The 14133-nt window shown below is 41.2% G+C and overlaps 1 protein-coding gene across 4 annotated transcripts; it reads left to right on the forward strand.

The window, feature by feature from the left end:
* The first annotated feature begins 1471 nt into the window (after positions 1-1471).
* Ctxn2 (cortexin 2) lies at positions 1472-11839 on the forward strand. 4 transcript variants are annotated; one of them, XM_026787677.1, is made up of 3 exons: positions 2523-2747; positions 11191-11308; positions 11398-11839. In XM_026787677.1, exon 3 carries the CDS (start codon positions 11455-11457, stop codon positions 11698-11700), a length of 246 nt encoding a protein of 81 aa, XP_026643478.1. In that variant the 5' UTR covers positions 2523-2747; positions 11191-11308; positions 11398-11454; the 3' UTR covers positions 11701-11839. The 4 variants fall into 4 exon arrangements, with proteins under 4 accessions (XP_005364446.1, XP_005364448.1, XP_026643479.1 ...); XM_005364389.3 differs by lacking the exons at positions 2523-2747; positions 11191-11308 and adding an exon at positions 1472-2162; XM_005364391.3 differs by lacking the exon at positions 11191-11308 and having other exon boundaries at positions 2180-2747.
* The last annotated feature ends 2294 nt before the right edge of the window (positions 11840-14133 follow it).

Raw genomic sequence — 14133 nt, forward strand, 5'->3', positions numbered from 1 at the left:
ATTAAGAAAGGATGCAGCCCTTAACACATCTGGAAAAGTCAGTACAGCTGTGAGCATGCCCCTGAAAGAAGAGACAGCCTCTGCTCTTTCACAGCAGGCAATTAGGTCAGCTACTCCTTAAGATGTCGTGATCATTTTACATTTAAAGGGGGAAAAATTTTTTTTAAAAGATGGCCTTCTATGAGCTCCCAATATGCTTTGTGCAACTTTTAAAAAACATAAGATATTTTTATTATTTATTTGAGAATTTAATATAATATATGACCATATTCATTTCCCTCCCCAACTCCTCCTAGGCTCACCATCCATAATGTCCTCACTTCCTCTCCACTCCTTTAAAAAGATCTACTGAGTTCAATTTGTGCTAACCTCATACTCCCTCACCTAGATATGAGGCTAACTACAGAAATTTGGTCAACTTACCAGGAACCACACCCTTAAAAACTGTCTCCCCCCCCCACACACAGAAGCTATCAAATGTCAACAACTCATCAATTAGGGGTGGGTGCTCAGGATCCCCTCCCCCACACTGTGTTAGAATGGACTGGCTTGGTCTTGTGCAGATCTTGTGTAACTGCTGTGAGTTCGTAAGTAAGCAGAGAGTTGTCTTGTTCAGAAAACACTGTTTTGCTCGGGTTCACCCTCTGCTTCTTTTCTTTTCTTATTTCAAGACAGGGTTTCTCTGTGTAACAACCCTGGCTGTCCTGGAACTAGCTCTTGTAGGCCAGGCTGTCCTCAGACTCACAGAGATCCACCTGCCTCTGCCTCCCAAGAGCTGGGATTAAAGGCGCACACCACCACAGTTCTTATAATCTTTTCTTTTCCTCTTGCTCAGTGGTCTATAAGCTTTGAAGGGGGTGATGCAGATTTTCCATTTGTGGCTGGGCGCTCCACTAACACTTATTTTCTGTGCAACTTTTTTGTAAGATCATTAAATGTCTTAAGTAATAATACTCAAGGTGACCATAAAATTTGTCCTCATTACTAAATCTGGTCACACTCACACTTATGTGTTCTCAGCTAAATAACAACAACAGAAATAATAATGTCAAAATTCCATATCTACATGCCCCATAAATATTAACAATTCAATAGTTTATAAGAGGAGCAATTACACTTATAGGGGATCCACAGGTGCTTGCCAAGGGTAGGTTCTGGGAATACAGTCAAAGGACAGTCACAGTTCAGAAATATTAAAACTGAGTGTTGTGAAACCTCGAGGAGGGATGAGATGGGAAGTATCTGTTGCTTTGATGTGTTCTGCTTTTGCTTTCAGTTCTGTCTGTTTGCAGTGTGTATATTCAACGCTTTAGAAAACCAACCTTACTCTATCTGAATGGTTCTGTCACAGCTAGTTAGGCGTCTTCTCGCAGGAGGGAGGTCTGCCTCCGCGTTCAGCACTGCGGACAGCTCCAGACGTCTGCGGAAAGGGGTGGGGTGGGGCTTAGGAAGAAAGGGGCGTGGGTAGTGCAAATGAACACTAAATGACTAAGTGACGCATCAGTTTTCGGTTAAACCAGTACACCTTTTACTCGTTTTATTTTTTCCCCTTTGTCTGATCAAAGGAAATATAAAAACCGTAGCGCCTTCTAACAACTCGAGACCGCTGTTTCCACGCACAGCGAGATGCCTTCGGCACAGCTGGAGACATAGCAGAGGCAAGGATTTTCGCAACGAATTAATTAAACCCTCACTACTCTAGGAAGCACAAATAGTGACGAACCCTGATTGCTAAGCTCCAGGGTGCGATGTGAATGAAAATGAGCCCTTGTCTCCGCTCTTTCTAAGACCTGAAGAACAGACCCTGTTGCTGTTGTTGGAGTCCCTTCCCCATCTCGCATCCCACCTCCTTTGCTCGCACATCCACCTGCGCGCAAATATTTACACATCGCCACACCAGAGAAATGCACACATGCACACACATTTTCCTGCAAACACTCTCGCGCACGTCCTTCCGCGGCTGCCTATGTCCTGTCTCTCACCCAGACCCAGACATTTATACACGTAGGCCAGAAAAGCGCAACCCACAGTCCTGTGACTCCCTCCACGCAGGTCCTCGGAACACGCCGCCGCCGTTTACATTGAACCGATCGGCGAGCACAGACAAACCTACCAACAAGTCTACTGGCTGGAATTCATCTCCATGGCAACAAACATGGAAGGTGAGCCCATCCACCCCTGCTGCCTGTGAAGTAACTTTCTCCCCCCTCCTCAGCATTCACCAACAGGGTTCCAGCGCCAGTCCTGAGGAGAAGGTGTCCTTATTCTCTTGGATTTCAGAGACAAGAGAGCCGGGTGGGGGGCAGGGAAAGTCTGTAGGTTTGGGTGAGCTCAAATTCTGAAAAGGAAAGAATGCCTCTGCAGCTGCTGATGCTGTCAAAAAAAGAAAAAAAGAAAGAAAATGTGTTGTGTATATTCGGATTGCTGATGTTTTCTCCCATGATGTCTTGTAGGAAGTTTCCATGCTTCCTGCAGCTTAATATGTAGAAGACAACCGGAGTCAACATAAGGTAGAATAATAACGATGGTCTAGGCATCTTTGGCAAGACAGGTTGAGAATTTCCAGATCAAGCTTACCAGTGCTTTGGAAGGAATGGTTGTCTGAGGAGCCACCCAAATATTCTCTTAAGGAAAATCTCTCAAGGTTGATATCTTCGGGGCTTTGGGGGTAGATTCGTGAAGATCCCGAGGTTCTGGAACTCTAGGAATCCAGCATGCATGTGCTTCAGCATGATGAAGACATCTGGGTTTGTAATTTAAGGATTTCCTTTTGATTCCAACACATCCATTCCTAAATGATAGCTCTGTGAAGATATGGCCTCAATAATGCTTTCTGCTGTTCCTTAATTTAATAGACTTTAACAACCCTTGTATTTGATGCAGAGTCTGTTGTTTGTGTACAGACGGGCTCATTATTTTTTAAGCTAGAGGTTGCATGTCTCATTTCACGAAATGACAAGTATCTTCTCACTAAAGACTGTTGTCTAGTGGCTACTACTAAAATACTTTTTACCTAGAATATCCTATTGTACCCCAATTGTAACTATTTCAGATTTGATGTTGGTGATGCTAATACTAGATAAATAAGCATGAAGGGAAAACCTGTTGATTTTTAAAAAGATATAGGATGCTCTTGTGTATTTTCAGGAGGTACCTACATTTTACCACTGACGTCTGCAATTGCATGTTATTGTGTGCACGTTGAATAACTGTTTGCAAAAAGCAAATTTGATAGCTCCTATTCAGTAAATAGTTCACAGAGGGAAAAAAAAGCATTGCCTACCGCATTCATTCATGGACATGAAAGGCTACATGGGTAAGCAGGTATAAAGCGGCTCTCCTTGGTGGGTCACTCGCAGTGACATGATTGCAATAACTGAGCCCAGAGGCTTTGTTGCTGTTGTCGTCATCGTCAGTTTAACTACAAAACAACTCCATGACATTGTGCCTTTTGATATCTACAGGTACTGCCGTGGCCCAATGCTATGACTCATCAGGACTTACAGAGCAAGCATGGCATTTGCCATTAGAGAAAAGAGACGCTTCGAATCTGGCTGCTCACTACCAAAGTATCTAACCATTAACTCCAGTAGTTGGAGTTCCGAGCAGTATTCTATCAGTAGTAGAAGTAGTATAAAACACACTTTAATACTTCAGCCATTATACGGAAGCATTTTGACATTTAAGCTGAGTGGTGTTCGTGATGTTGTCCATTTTTGTGCTATATCATATTTAAAGTAAATTTTTTTTTTTTTTTTTTTTTTTTTGGATTTTTGAGACAGGTTCCTGTCCTGGAACTAGCTCTTGTAGACCAGGCTGGTCTAGAACTCACTTAAAGTAAATTTTACCTGGATTCAAATTCCTTTTAAAAATTCACTTCTTCTTTTCACAGTTACGTTTTCCACAAGGGCTTTTTATCAATTTGTAGTTTTGTTCCTTTGTAATTCATTTCTCTCATGTTGCATCCATTTTCTATTTGTCAGAGAACCTATTTCTCAGGTATTAAAATGCTAATTTCCTTTTGAGGTAAGCCTCATGAGATCTGTTCTACAGAACCAAATGAGTCTTTACTTCTCTCTCTCTCCTAATTGTGGAAAATGAAAATTTGTCTTTACTTTATAGGTGAACATGATTTTGAAACCTTTTTCACCAGGAAGTAGTCAGTGCTGTAACTGAAGACCTCTGTTTGTTTATGATATGATTATTACCAATATTTTATAGAATGTACTCCACACCAATGGAAAGGCACATACTTCAGAAAACTTGGTGATATTTTCTCAAAAACTTCAGACTTAGTTAGTATTGAAATGAGACAATGTACTCATTTTATATGTCAAATAATATAGGAAAGTTTTGGAAATTATTTGAAAAAGCTAGGCCTCAAATACCAGTGGTTTTGATGCTCTTAAGTCTGAAAGCTAACGTGCTTCCGTTTTTGTATTTATCTGCCTACTTATACAGCACTGCACCAATAAGCAGGCTTCTTTGGGCTTTGTCTGTCTCCTTTTCAACTATGCTCCTCTATGGCACTTTGTTTAAAGATGAACATTAAAATCTAAGTTTTTCCTTTTAAGATATTAACAAAAACCAACCTTTCTCAAGTCAATTGTTGTTTAAAAATGTAATCTACAGTTTTTCAAACATGAAATGGATTGACTTAGGTTTGCTTTGAAAAACCAAATATCTGGTTAAATCCTTCTTATTGAGAACAATTCATATTTGAATGCATTATCCTTCTGCTCCTTTAATTTCCACAGAAGTAAAACGTGTTTTGTCAAATTTTATTACCATCCAATTCTATCTCCTCTTTAGCCATTATACCAAAATTCCCTTCGATTTATTAGCCTTCTAGAACTTTCTATTATGGTGAAATAATTCTGATACCAGGCCTTGCTTGCCAGTACTTAGTTTCCGTCCCACAGAATTAGACAGTTTTTCAATGGTTCATCTGGAAACCTTGGCTTTCTTAGTTTTGTGTTCATTTCTACTATGGATTAATTCATGATCCTTACTTCTTGTAAGTCCACTGGGAGATCTTATTTTCCCTCTGCAAGAAGGGTATGTATTGTGGTTTATTGATAGTGGGTTGTTTCTTATGTTCAAATCATGTCTGGTAATAGCAAACAGCATCTTGCTGGACTTACAAGAAAATTATCCTGGATCAGTCTAGAACAAGTCTATACTAGAAAACACTTTAGATGTCTGGACGTATCTACTGTCTTCTTCAGTGTTCTCTTTCAATAATGTCTCCTCCTCTTAACTTGAAGGCTGCAGATACTTCTATGTACTGTGGTCCCTCTATCTTGCAATTATTCATCTGCATCAGTTTTACTTGATAACCAAATCTAAAGTATTCTTCCCACTAGGAACTTTCTGTTGCACAAAATTATCTGGGTTGACTCCTTACGTGAAAATCGTGAGGAGTCCAAATTTACATTTACTTTGTAAATCTCTAATGTTGCTTATTTTTTGCTTAGGGAAAATGATGTTTTTACATTTGTTCAAGCTTAACAGAGTTAAGCTACCATTGATGGACCTCCTTTCAAGGCTCTCCACATTCCATCCTAGCTTTATGAAGAGCTTTTTCAAACCTACACTCTCTTCCTTATACTTATTCATACAGACCTTCATTGCTGCTCACACGAAGCATCATTTTCCATTTCTTCTAAATATGTAGAAATCAATAAAATTAACCCAATATGGCTGCTGAGGAGATAAAATATGTGTAAAGCACTATATAAGAGAAAGGCAGTAAATGTTGAACTTGGTTGCTTTTTTTTTTCAATACCCAAGTAGAAGACTGTTTTGCTTTTATTTTATTTTGAACATGGCTCCTCTCTCTTGCTAGCTGGAAGCTCTTTGAGTAGAGAGGCCGCATCTCTTACCATATGACAGCACTGCAGTAAATATTTTGAATATGCGTATGATGACTATCGATGCAATCTATTGTGTTTGACTGAGCCATAATGATGGTATTACCTTTCTGAACCTTTTGTTTCCATTCAAGTTAAGATTGTTTCTGCTTTTCAAGAAACCACTTCATATAATCTTCAACTTATATGGATTTTTGATGAATTTCAATTTGAATATTTATTTCATGCAAATTATCAAGCATTATCGCCCCAATTTTCAGTTAACATATTTCTCTCCTTCATTCTCAAATGCAAGACTTTTCTAAATGTTTCTATCAGATATTATGTCCAGGTTTCATCTCAGAACTTAAGTCATTAGAATTCTTTTGAATTTCAACACTGGGAGCTATATATAATTTCAGCCCAGTTTTATGTCAAACTTAGTAGGTCTCCAACCTAGTCATTGTTATGAAGCATGTAAGAATATATAGGTAAGGCTAGACCTTTGTGATCCTACCCTGCAGACTGTCTTCATGACTGTAGAACCTGTAATTATTAGGATAGCTCAGTAAGTGTGAATCTACATAAAACACCATAAGCCAGGCATATCTCACATATTCCTCACAAAGAGATTACAATAGAAGGTCCATGAATTGCCAAAGTCACTAAACCATGCTGTCCCACGTCCCTCGTTCATCATGTTAACATCAAACTAGTAAAAAAAAAAAGTGGAATTAACTGTAGATATCTGAAGTTTTTCTCAAAGGCCCTTCTGTTAAGTCCTGACTCAGCTACAGCTACAGGGCTACGGGGAGACAGTGAAACCTTAGGAGGAGGTGTACCTTGTCAAAAGAAGTTAAGTCACAGTGGAGATGACCTTGAAAAGTACAGTGAGACCCTGGTCCTTCTCTCCCTCCAACCACCAAATGAACAGCCCTCCTGTGCCACATTCTAGAACCAAAATCAGGCTCACATGAGCACAGCTGAAACTGTCAAAGCAGAGGGCCAGAATGAACTTGGATGTTTGCCTACAGAGGAAAGCGGAGTGGCGCAGCATAGCCTCTCACCCGTGCCAACCATTGCTTACCCTGTGTCTTCTAGCTACACATCGCCAACACAGAGTTTCCTCTTCCGCTCTTTGAAAAACAAAACGTTCGTCTGGACTCACAACTCTCATAACTTTCCCATGGTCAGTCATTTCTGAAAGAGTATCTCCACACTATAAAAACCAGAGGAGGTTAAGGAGTCTTGTGTTTGTCATTTATGACTTTAAAATAATTCTGTCTGCCTCTTCCACAAGGCATACTGCTCAGTACGACATATCGGTACCAAGTTCACCAAGGAAAATGCTGACATATGTTAGTTTCTACTTTTTTTTTTCAACGAAAAAGAAAATATTCTATGTTGACTTAAACTCCTTTAACACATTAGACTTTCCGACACTGCCCTAAAAGTTTTGGGTCACTTTCCAGCATGTGTTCAAATAGCACTGCATTTCATGTCATATTTTTAGTAATTGAGAGATTGAGTGCTACAAAGTAGGTTTGTTGTCATGGTAACCTTTTTCATTTAACAAGCAATTGTCCACACACCATGCACATCCCTACTCCATTCAGAAGATTTTGAAGCATTTCATAGCATCCTTCCTTACTAAGGCTGACAGCGAAGGATTCGATCAAGAAGATGGAGTACTACACCAGAAAATTTAAGCTAACTAAAAATAAATAAATAATTAAATAAACGAACGGGGCTGGAGAGATGGCTCAAGGGTTAAGAACACTAATTATTCTTCCAGAGGTCCTGAGTTCAATTCCCAGCAACCACATGGTGGCTTACAACCATCTCTAATATGATCTAATGCCTCTTCTGGCCTGCAAGGATACATACAGGCAGAATACTGTATACATCATAAATAAATAAATCTTTAAAAAAAATAAACAAACAACAAAAAACCAAACAGAGAACAAATATAAAATTGTCATCTGTGCTTTCTAGTACAGAAAAATGCCTATATAAGATAATTAAGATATTGTCTCCTGAGAAAACAAAGGGAAATTCACAGAGTTACTAGGAAAAATCCACATTCTCTCTCTCTGGACATAAAAACTCGTGTCTTTTTGAGAAGGCCACATTACATCAGTTTAACCAGAGAAAGCAGGAATGCTGGCAGAGCTGTTGAATCCTGTTGCTTATCTTCATGGTTAGTTTTTGAAAGCAAATGGAATTCCTCTTGTTCATGCCAACTACTAATAAACGAAATTTCAAGTTCTCTGAATATTGAAAGATTAGGTTAAAAAAAGAACTTTGTTCTTTAATGATTGTATCCACCAACGTATTTAACTTATTACAGTTCAGTACATATTGAATAAAGATGATATGCCAGCTTAGAAAGCGTTTTTTTTCCTATTAATTCATTAACTCACTTACTGTCCAAGAATCTAAGAACAAAGTGTTATATGGCATATGTTAGCCAAATTGTGTATGAAGGGCGGGGGCTTTTGTATCTCTGATGAGGAAGGCATTTTGTTTTAATTTAGTAGAATTATATGAGCTGCGTGTTTGATTGCTATTTCTGAAAAATGTTTTTGTTGTTGTTGCTTTGCTTGTTTAGTTGGTTGGTAGGTTTTACTAAGAATAACAAAGTCGCTGGGCGGTGATGGCACATGCCTTTAACCCTAGCACTTGGGAGGCAGAGGCAAGCAGATGTCTGTGAGTTCGAGGCCAGCCTGGTCTACAAAAGCTAGTTCCAGGACAGGCTCCAAAGCTACAGAGAAACTCTGTCTCGAAAAACTGCTATTGAGTTCATTATTAGCCCAAGGGCAATTCAATTGGCTTCTTCTGTGACCAGCTATGACACCTCACATATGTTTACTCTATGATGTCTTTAAAATATGTAACTATATTTAGCCAATTTTATGACATCAATCTGCTTAGGCCATTTTTACATGACAGCAAAATGAAGAAATCATTAAACCTGCCCAGGTGTTTTAACATTTGTGAGGCTAATTGTTTTCCTCAACCAGACACAGAGGAAGAGTTTAGTGGCCTAAATGTTTATTAAGAAATGCCCTTGGGCTCCTAACCCGGAGATGGATGAAGGATAAAGCAGGTGTAGACAAAGTTGAGCTGTGATCTGCACCAAAACAACCTCAGCTGATACCCTGTGGTATCAGAGCTAGACTACATCTTTAGCATCTTCCCCTTTGACTCAAGATGGTCAGAGTCACATCGCTCACTCAGTGAACAGCATCCTTCCCAGGGGGAGACACACCCGTGGTAGGGCAGCTCTCTGCAGCCGAGGCAACCCATGCAACAAAAGAATAACAACTGCTGGGAACACTGCCAGCTGCTAGGCAACAAGTCCTGCACTGTGGGTACACCATGGAGTCTGCAGTAAACCAATGTTATCGGCCCTTCTGTTTCCAGGGGTTGTTTTATTATCTAAACTTATGTGAATATGTGTGGATATATGCACATGAGTGATGCCACCCTCAGAGACAGAGGCGCTAGATGTCTTGGAGCTGGAGTTACCTATGTTTATGAGTTGCTGCCTGACATGGGAGCTGAGAACTGAATTTTGACACTCTGCAAGAGTAGGACCCATTCCTAACTGCTGAGTATTATTGGCTCCTCTACCCACACCCCTTTGCAAATGTTAATTGTAGCTTACAATACAAAGACCATAAACTTGACAGCATTTTAAAAATTCCAAAACAGAAAGTGTTGTTTGATCCTGTATCCTATGCCTCCTACAGGGTAAATAACAAAAGAACTCGGCCTCTGGCAAGGTCATTCTGAGTTACTTATGTAAGCCTATAAAGGTAATTTTTTAAACAGGCAAAGCGCGCTTTTACTTACTAGGACATTAAAATCAACGTGTAGAAAGAATCTCCACAAAGGAATTTTAAAATGTTTTTCCCTTTTATTGAACAAAATGTCAACCAACCAATGCCAGAAGTAGGGAGTATGTCTGTCACTGGTAGTTTGAAGACTGAGCTCTTTTGTAAAAAACAAAAACCAATAATAAAAAAACAAAACAAAACAAAAACAACTTTCATAAAATCATTGTTTCTAAGTTTGAAAGTTATAAGCCTTATTACTCTCCCCACACGTTCCCACCTATCCCTTGTTCTATCTCAGTGTTCTTTCTTAAGTTTATTTTATTTTATATGTATGAGTGTTTTGCACACCTTTATGTTTGTGCACCATGGGCATGTCTGATGCCATCAGAGGCCGGAAGAGGGAGTCAGATCCCCTGGTGCTGGGAGTCAAACCTCCATCCTCTGCAAGAACAAGTGCTCTTAACCACTGAGCAATCTCTCTGCTCCCTCAGTTGCTTTCTGAAAACAGATAAGGAGCTCCGTTGTATTTAAAGCCAACTTCTTTAACATCTTAGCTGTAGTTTTAGAATATCAGTCATAGATAGGGGCACGAGAATGAGACTTGTTTAGAAGGACTAGCGAGTTGTCTTAAGGTTAGCTGAATCACAAAGAACACACAATTTTAATTTGGATTTTATGTTTATTTAGGGAAGTGGTTCTCAACCTTCCTCATGTTGCAACTCTTTAATACAGTTCTTCATATTGTGGTGACTCTAACTATAAGATTATTTTCATTATATAATTGTAATTTTGATACTGTTATGAATTATTGTAAATATCTGATGTTTCTGATGATCTCGGTGACTTCTGTAAAAGGGCTTTTGACCCTCTAAGGAGTCTCGACCCACAGGTTGAGAAACACTGGCTCAGAGGTTCAGAAAACAAATGTACATGGTTGGGAAGTCGCTAGTGCACACAGATATTGTGCTTAATCTCTCTGTAGTTGTGATGCTGGGGAATGCCTCCACTCAGGCAATTTTCAAGACATAACCAGGTATGGCGGCTCTTGCCTATAATCCCAGCATTCAGGAAAGCTGAGGCAGAGGGATGGCCAAGAGTTCTGGGACAGTCTGGACTATAGAGTGAGAATTTCTCTCTTGCACGTGCATGCACACGCACACACACACACACACACACACACACACACACACATGGAGGGAGTACATACAATAGATAAGATACTGTAAGCATGCAGCTATGAAAACAAGAGTTGAAACAGAGTCTATCACGCTGTTTAAAGGATCAGGTTTTGTTTCAGATAAAATGGCCCTGGAGAGAGATCCTAAACACAAGGAGCTTAAACCACAGGAACAGCTTACACTCTTTGTACTTGCACTATGATCTCGACATGCAAAAATGCAGTGAAAATTCAGATCAAAAAAGCAGGGACCAGCGAATCAAAGGCATTCAGTGTTAATCAGATGACTATCACTTTCATGCTTGCCTTTCTATTTCAGTGTTCAGGCATGGACTTCTGTGTCCATAGACAACTCCGCCCTTACTACAGTGGAATAAGCATCTCCAGTGCCAATTTCATTCTGGTCTATATCTGAGACCTTCAAACATCTTTGATGAGTTAAGAGACCTTGAACATACCTGCTTTTATAATGTCTTGCCCAATGCTGCACAAGGAGAAAACTAAACTGGGCCCATTCTGTGTCTAGGCGGAGAACTGATTCCTGCAGGGACGCTGGAGAACCCCCACAATGCACCAGTGAAGGATGAGTAGCATCTACTGCGGCAATTCTTCAGCTAAGATGAGCGTCAACGAAGTCTCTGCCTTCTCCCTGACCCTGGAGCAAAAGACTGGCTTTGCCTTTGTGGGCATCCTGTGCATTTTCTTGGGGCTTCTTATTATCAGATGCTTCAAAATCCTATTAGACCCATATAGTAGCATGCCCTCTTCGACGTGGGAAGACGAAGTGGAGGAGTTTGATAAAGGGACCTTTGAGTATGCCCTTGCCTGATGGTGGCCTAAGCTTCACGCTTTTTCTAGTTGCCGTTGGGACACATGGTAGACACATTCGTAATTAGCTTGACTGTGCTGCTCTGAGAGGATCATTTCATTCACGAAATTCAATAAACATCTGTGATTGACCTATCCACCATGCTGGGTAAAATCCTGTGCTCTTCTTGGTCTCCCTCTGCGGAGGTTTCTTTCTTTTTTTTTTTTTTTTTCTTTTGGATTTTCGAGACAGGGTTTCTCCGTAGCTTTTGGTTCCTGTCCTGGAACTAGCTCTTGTAGACCAGGCTGGCCTCGAACTCAGAGATCCTCCTCCTCTGCCTCCCGAGTGCTGGGATTAAAGGCGTGCGCCACCACAACCAGGCCTCCGCGGAGGTTTCTATGCAGAGAGCAGAACTGTGACTTCTGCCACCTCATTTCCTCCTCTAATATCTGTCCTTGCTGTCTGCTCCTTTCTGTATGCTACTGAGCTGGTCGGAGGCTTCAGCACATCAAACCCTTGGAGCCTCTCCATGCACCACACCGGAGCCACAGCATAGCTTCTAGCGAACTCTGTGGTGTGTGACGCTTTTCTTAGAGAGACATGAACATATGTCTGCTCACCCCAGATAGAGAGCCAGTGATAGACTGGGGTTACTTGTAGGAATTATGGGTGAACGGTCACTTCCAGGAGCAGAAATGACTCAGCAACAGCTTTCTCAGCAAAGGTCCACTTCAGCATGGGTGACAGCTCACAGAGCTGGAAACCGGGAGCTCGGGGCACAATCTACACAGCTCCACAGGTAGGAGAGCTCCTCTTTAAGACAGCTCAGCTTGCCTGACAGTGCCTCTCAGCAGATTTTACTGCTTCTATAAGTTTGGGGAAGACAGGAGCTAGGGTATCTGGTCAGTTCCCGAGACTTTCTGAAGCCTTTAGTGGGTTTATTCCCTAAACTTAGCAAGCTTCGCTGGAGGGAGGAATGGTTTCCCACCCCTTAGAACATTCCATGTCTTGAGGAACTTTCCTCCAAGATGGGGCCTTATCTCAGAGGAACTTGCTATACAACACTTGGGCTCAAAGGCCTCTGGGCCCCAAAAGGAAAGACTGTCATTTCTCAAACAGAGGTCATAGGTCGGAAAGTTCACAGTGGGGCAAATTCAAAAAACCAACACCCAAACCTTCCAGCTCTGCAGACATCTGAAGGTTCTTAGAATGCATGCCCAGCATTTTTCTGAGGCTTGAAGCTTTTCCCTAGTAAAATGCTGTAGTCTAGGGTGCCCACCAGTCCTGCCTCACGGGGACACTGGCTGCATCATCTTCCTTCATGAGAGAACTCCAACACTGCCCGGTAGGCGGGGCGAGCGTATGGAAGCATGAACTCCAGTCAGCCAGCCCGCCCTTTCACCGCTAGAGCCACGAAACCCTGAGCCAACTGTCTAATCTCTGTGGACTCCAAGGGAGAGACACAGGAGGGGTGGAATGGCCCTTTAACAGCCTAAAAATGCCGCACGCGTCCCTGGAAAGCCAGAGAGCCAAGATGAGGTTTGACGATGCACAGTTTTCTAGGTCAGGAGTCAGGGTTCTGATATTGGCTCACGCAACAACTAGCTTCATCTAGCTTTATAACCTAGAAAGTGATCTCAGGGTAGACAGCTTTCCGCATCTGTGAAACTAGGATGAGAAATTCATTCTGTGTCACTAAGGGATGCTGGCAAGAGGACAGAGATGTAAAGGATAGAAAAGCACTTGGGAAACCATGGAACATGTAAACACACCATGCCCTCTATCTGTCTCCTTACTGCTCCAACCCAGCACTGAGTTACACGTGCCTCTGCCACACCTGAGTTCTACATGGGTGTTGGGGATCTGAATTCAGGTGCCTTTGCTTGCAAGGCAGGCACTTCCCCACTGAACCAACACCCTGGCCTCTACAACCTTTTTTTAAAAATACTTATTTATTTATTTATTTATTTATTTTTACCGAAACTTCCATTCAAGTCTGTGACATTCCAAAACAGCAGCCACAGAGAGATTCCCGATAGAGATTTTTGTTGTTGTTTAGACGTTTTCTCTCCTAGTGGAATTTTAAAACCTATGTGTTGGTTGTGGTCAAGCCTTCACATCAAGGAGGCTCTTGGTGCCCCAGCTGGTACAAAGATACCTCACATCCTATTGATAATCTGGCCCAAGAATAATTCAGTAAGTTGGGCTCAACTGATCTGGCTGAAAGGTATCTGTGCCCGAACGCCGGGCATCATCTTTGTAACATGGGCTTCTGAAAGGCTCTCTAAGATTCATGGCCAACTTCATGCAGAGGTTCCGTTTGTTCCAGAGACATCATTCACTAAGACTTTCCATTTCACAAGATCAAATTTTTATTTCAAAAAAAGAAAAAGGAGAGGCAGAAAAGAAGGAAAGAAAGAGAGGGAGGAAGGAGAAGGGGGAGGGAAAGAGAGA

Source organism: Microtus ochrogaster (assembly GCF_000317375.1).
Source record: "Microtus ochrogaster isolate Prairie Vole_2 chromosome 14 unlocalized genomic scaffold, MicOch1.0 chr14_random_1, whole genome shotgun sequence".
Classification (NCBI taxonomy): Eukaryota; Metazoa; Chordata; class Mammalia; order Rodentia; family Cricetidae; genus Microtus; species Microtus ochrogaster.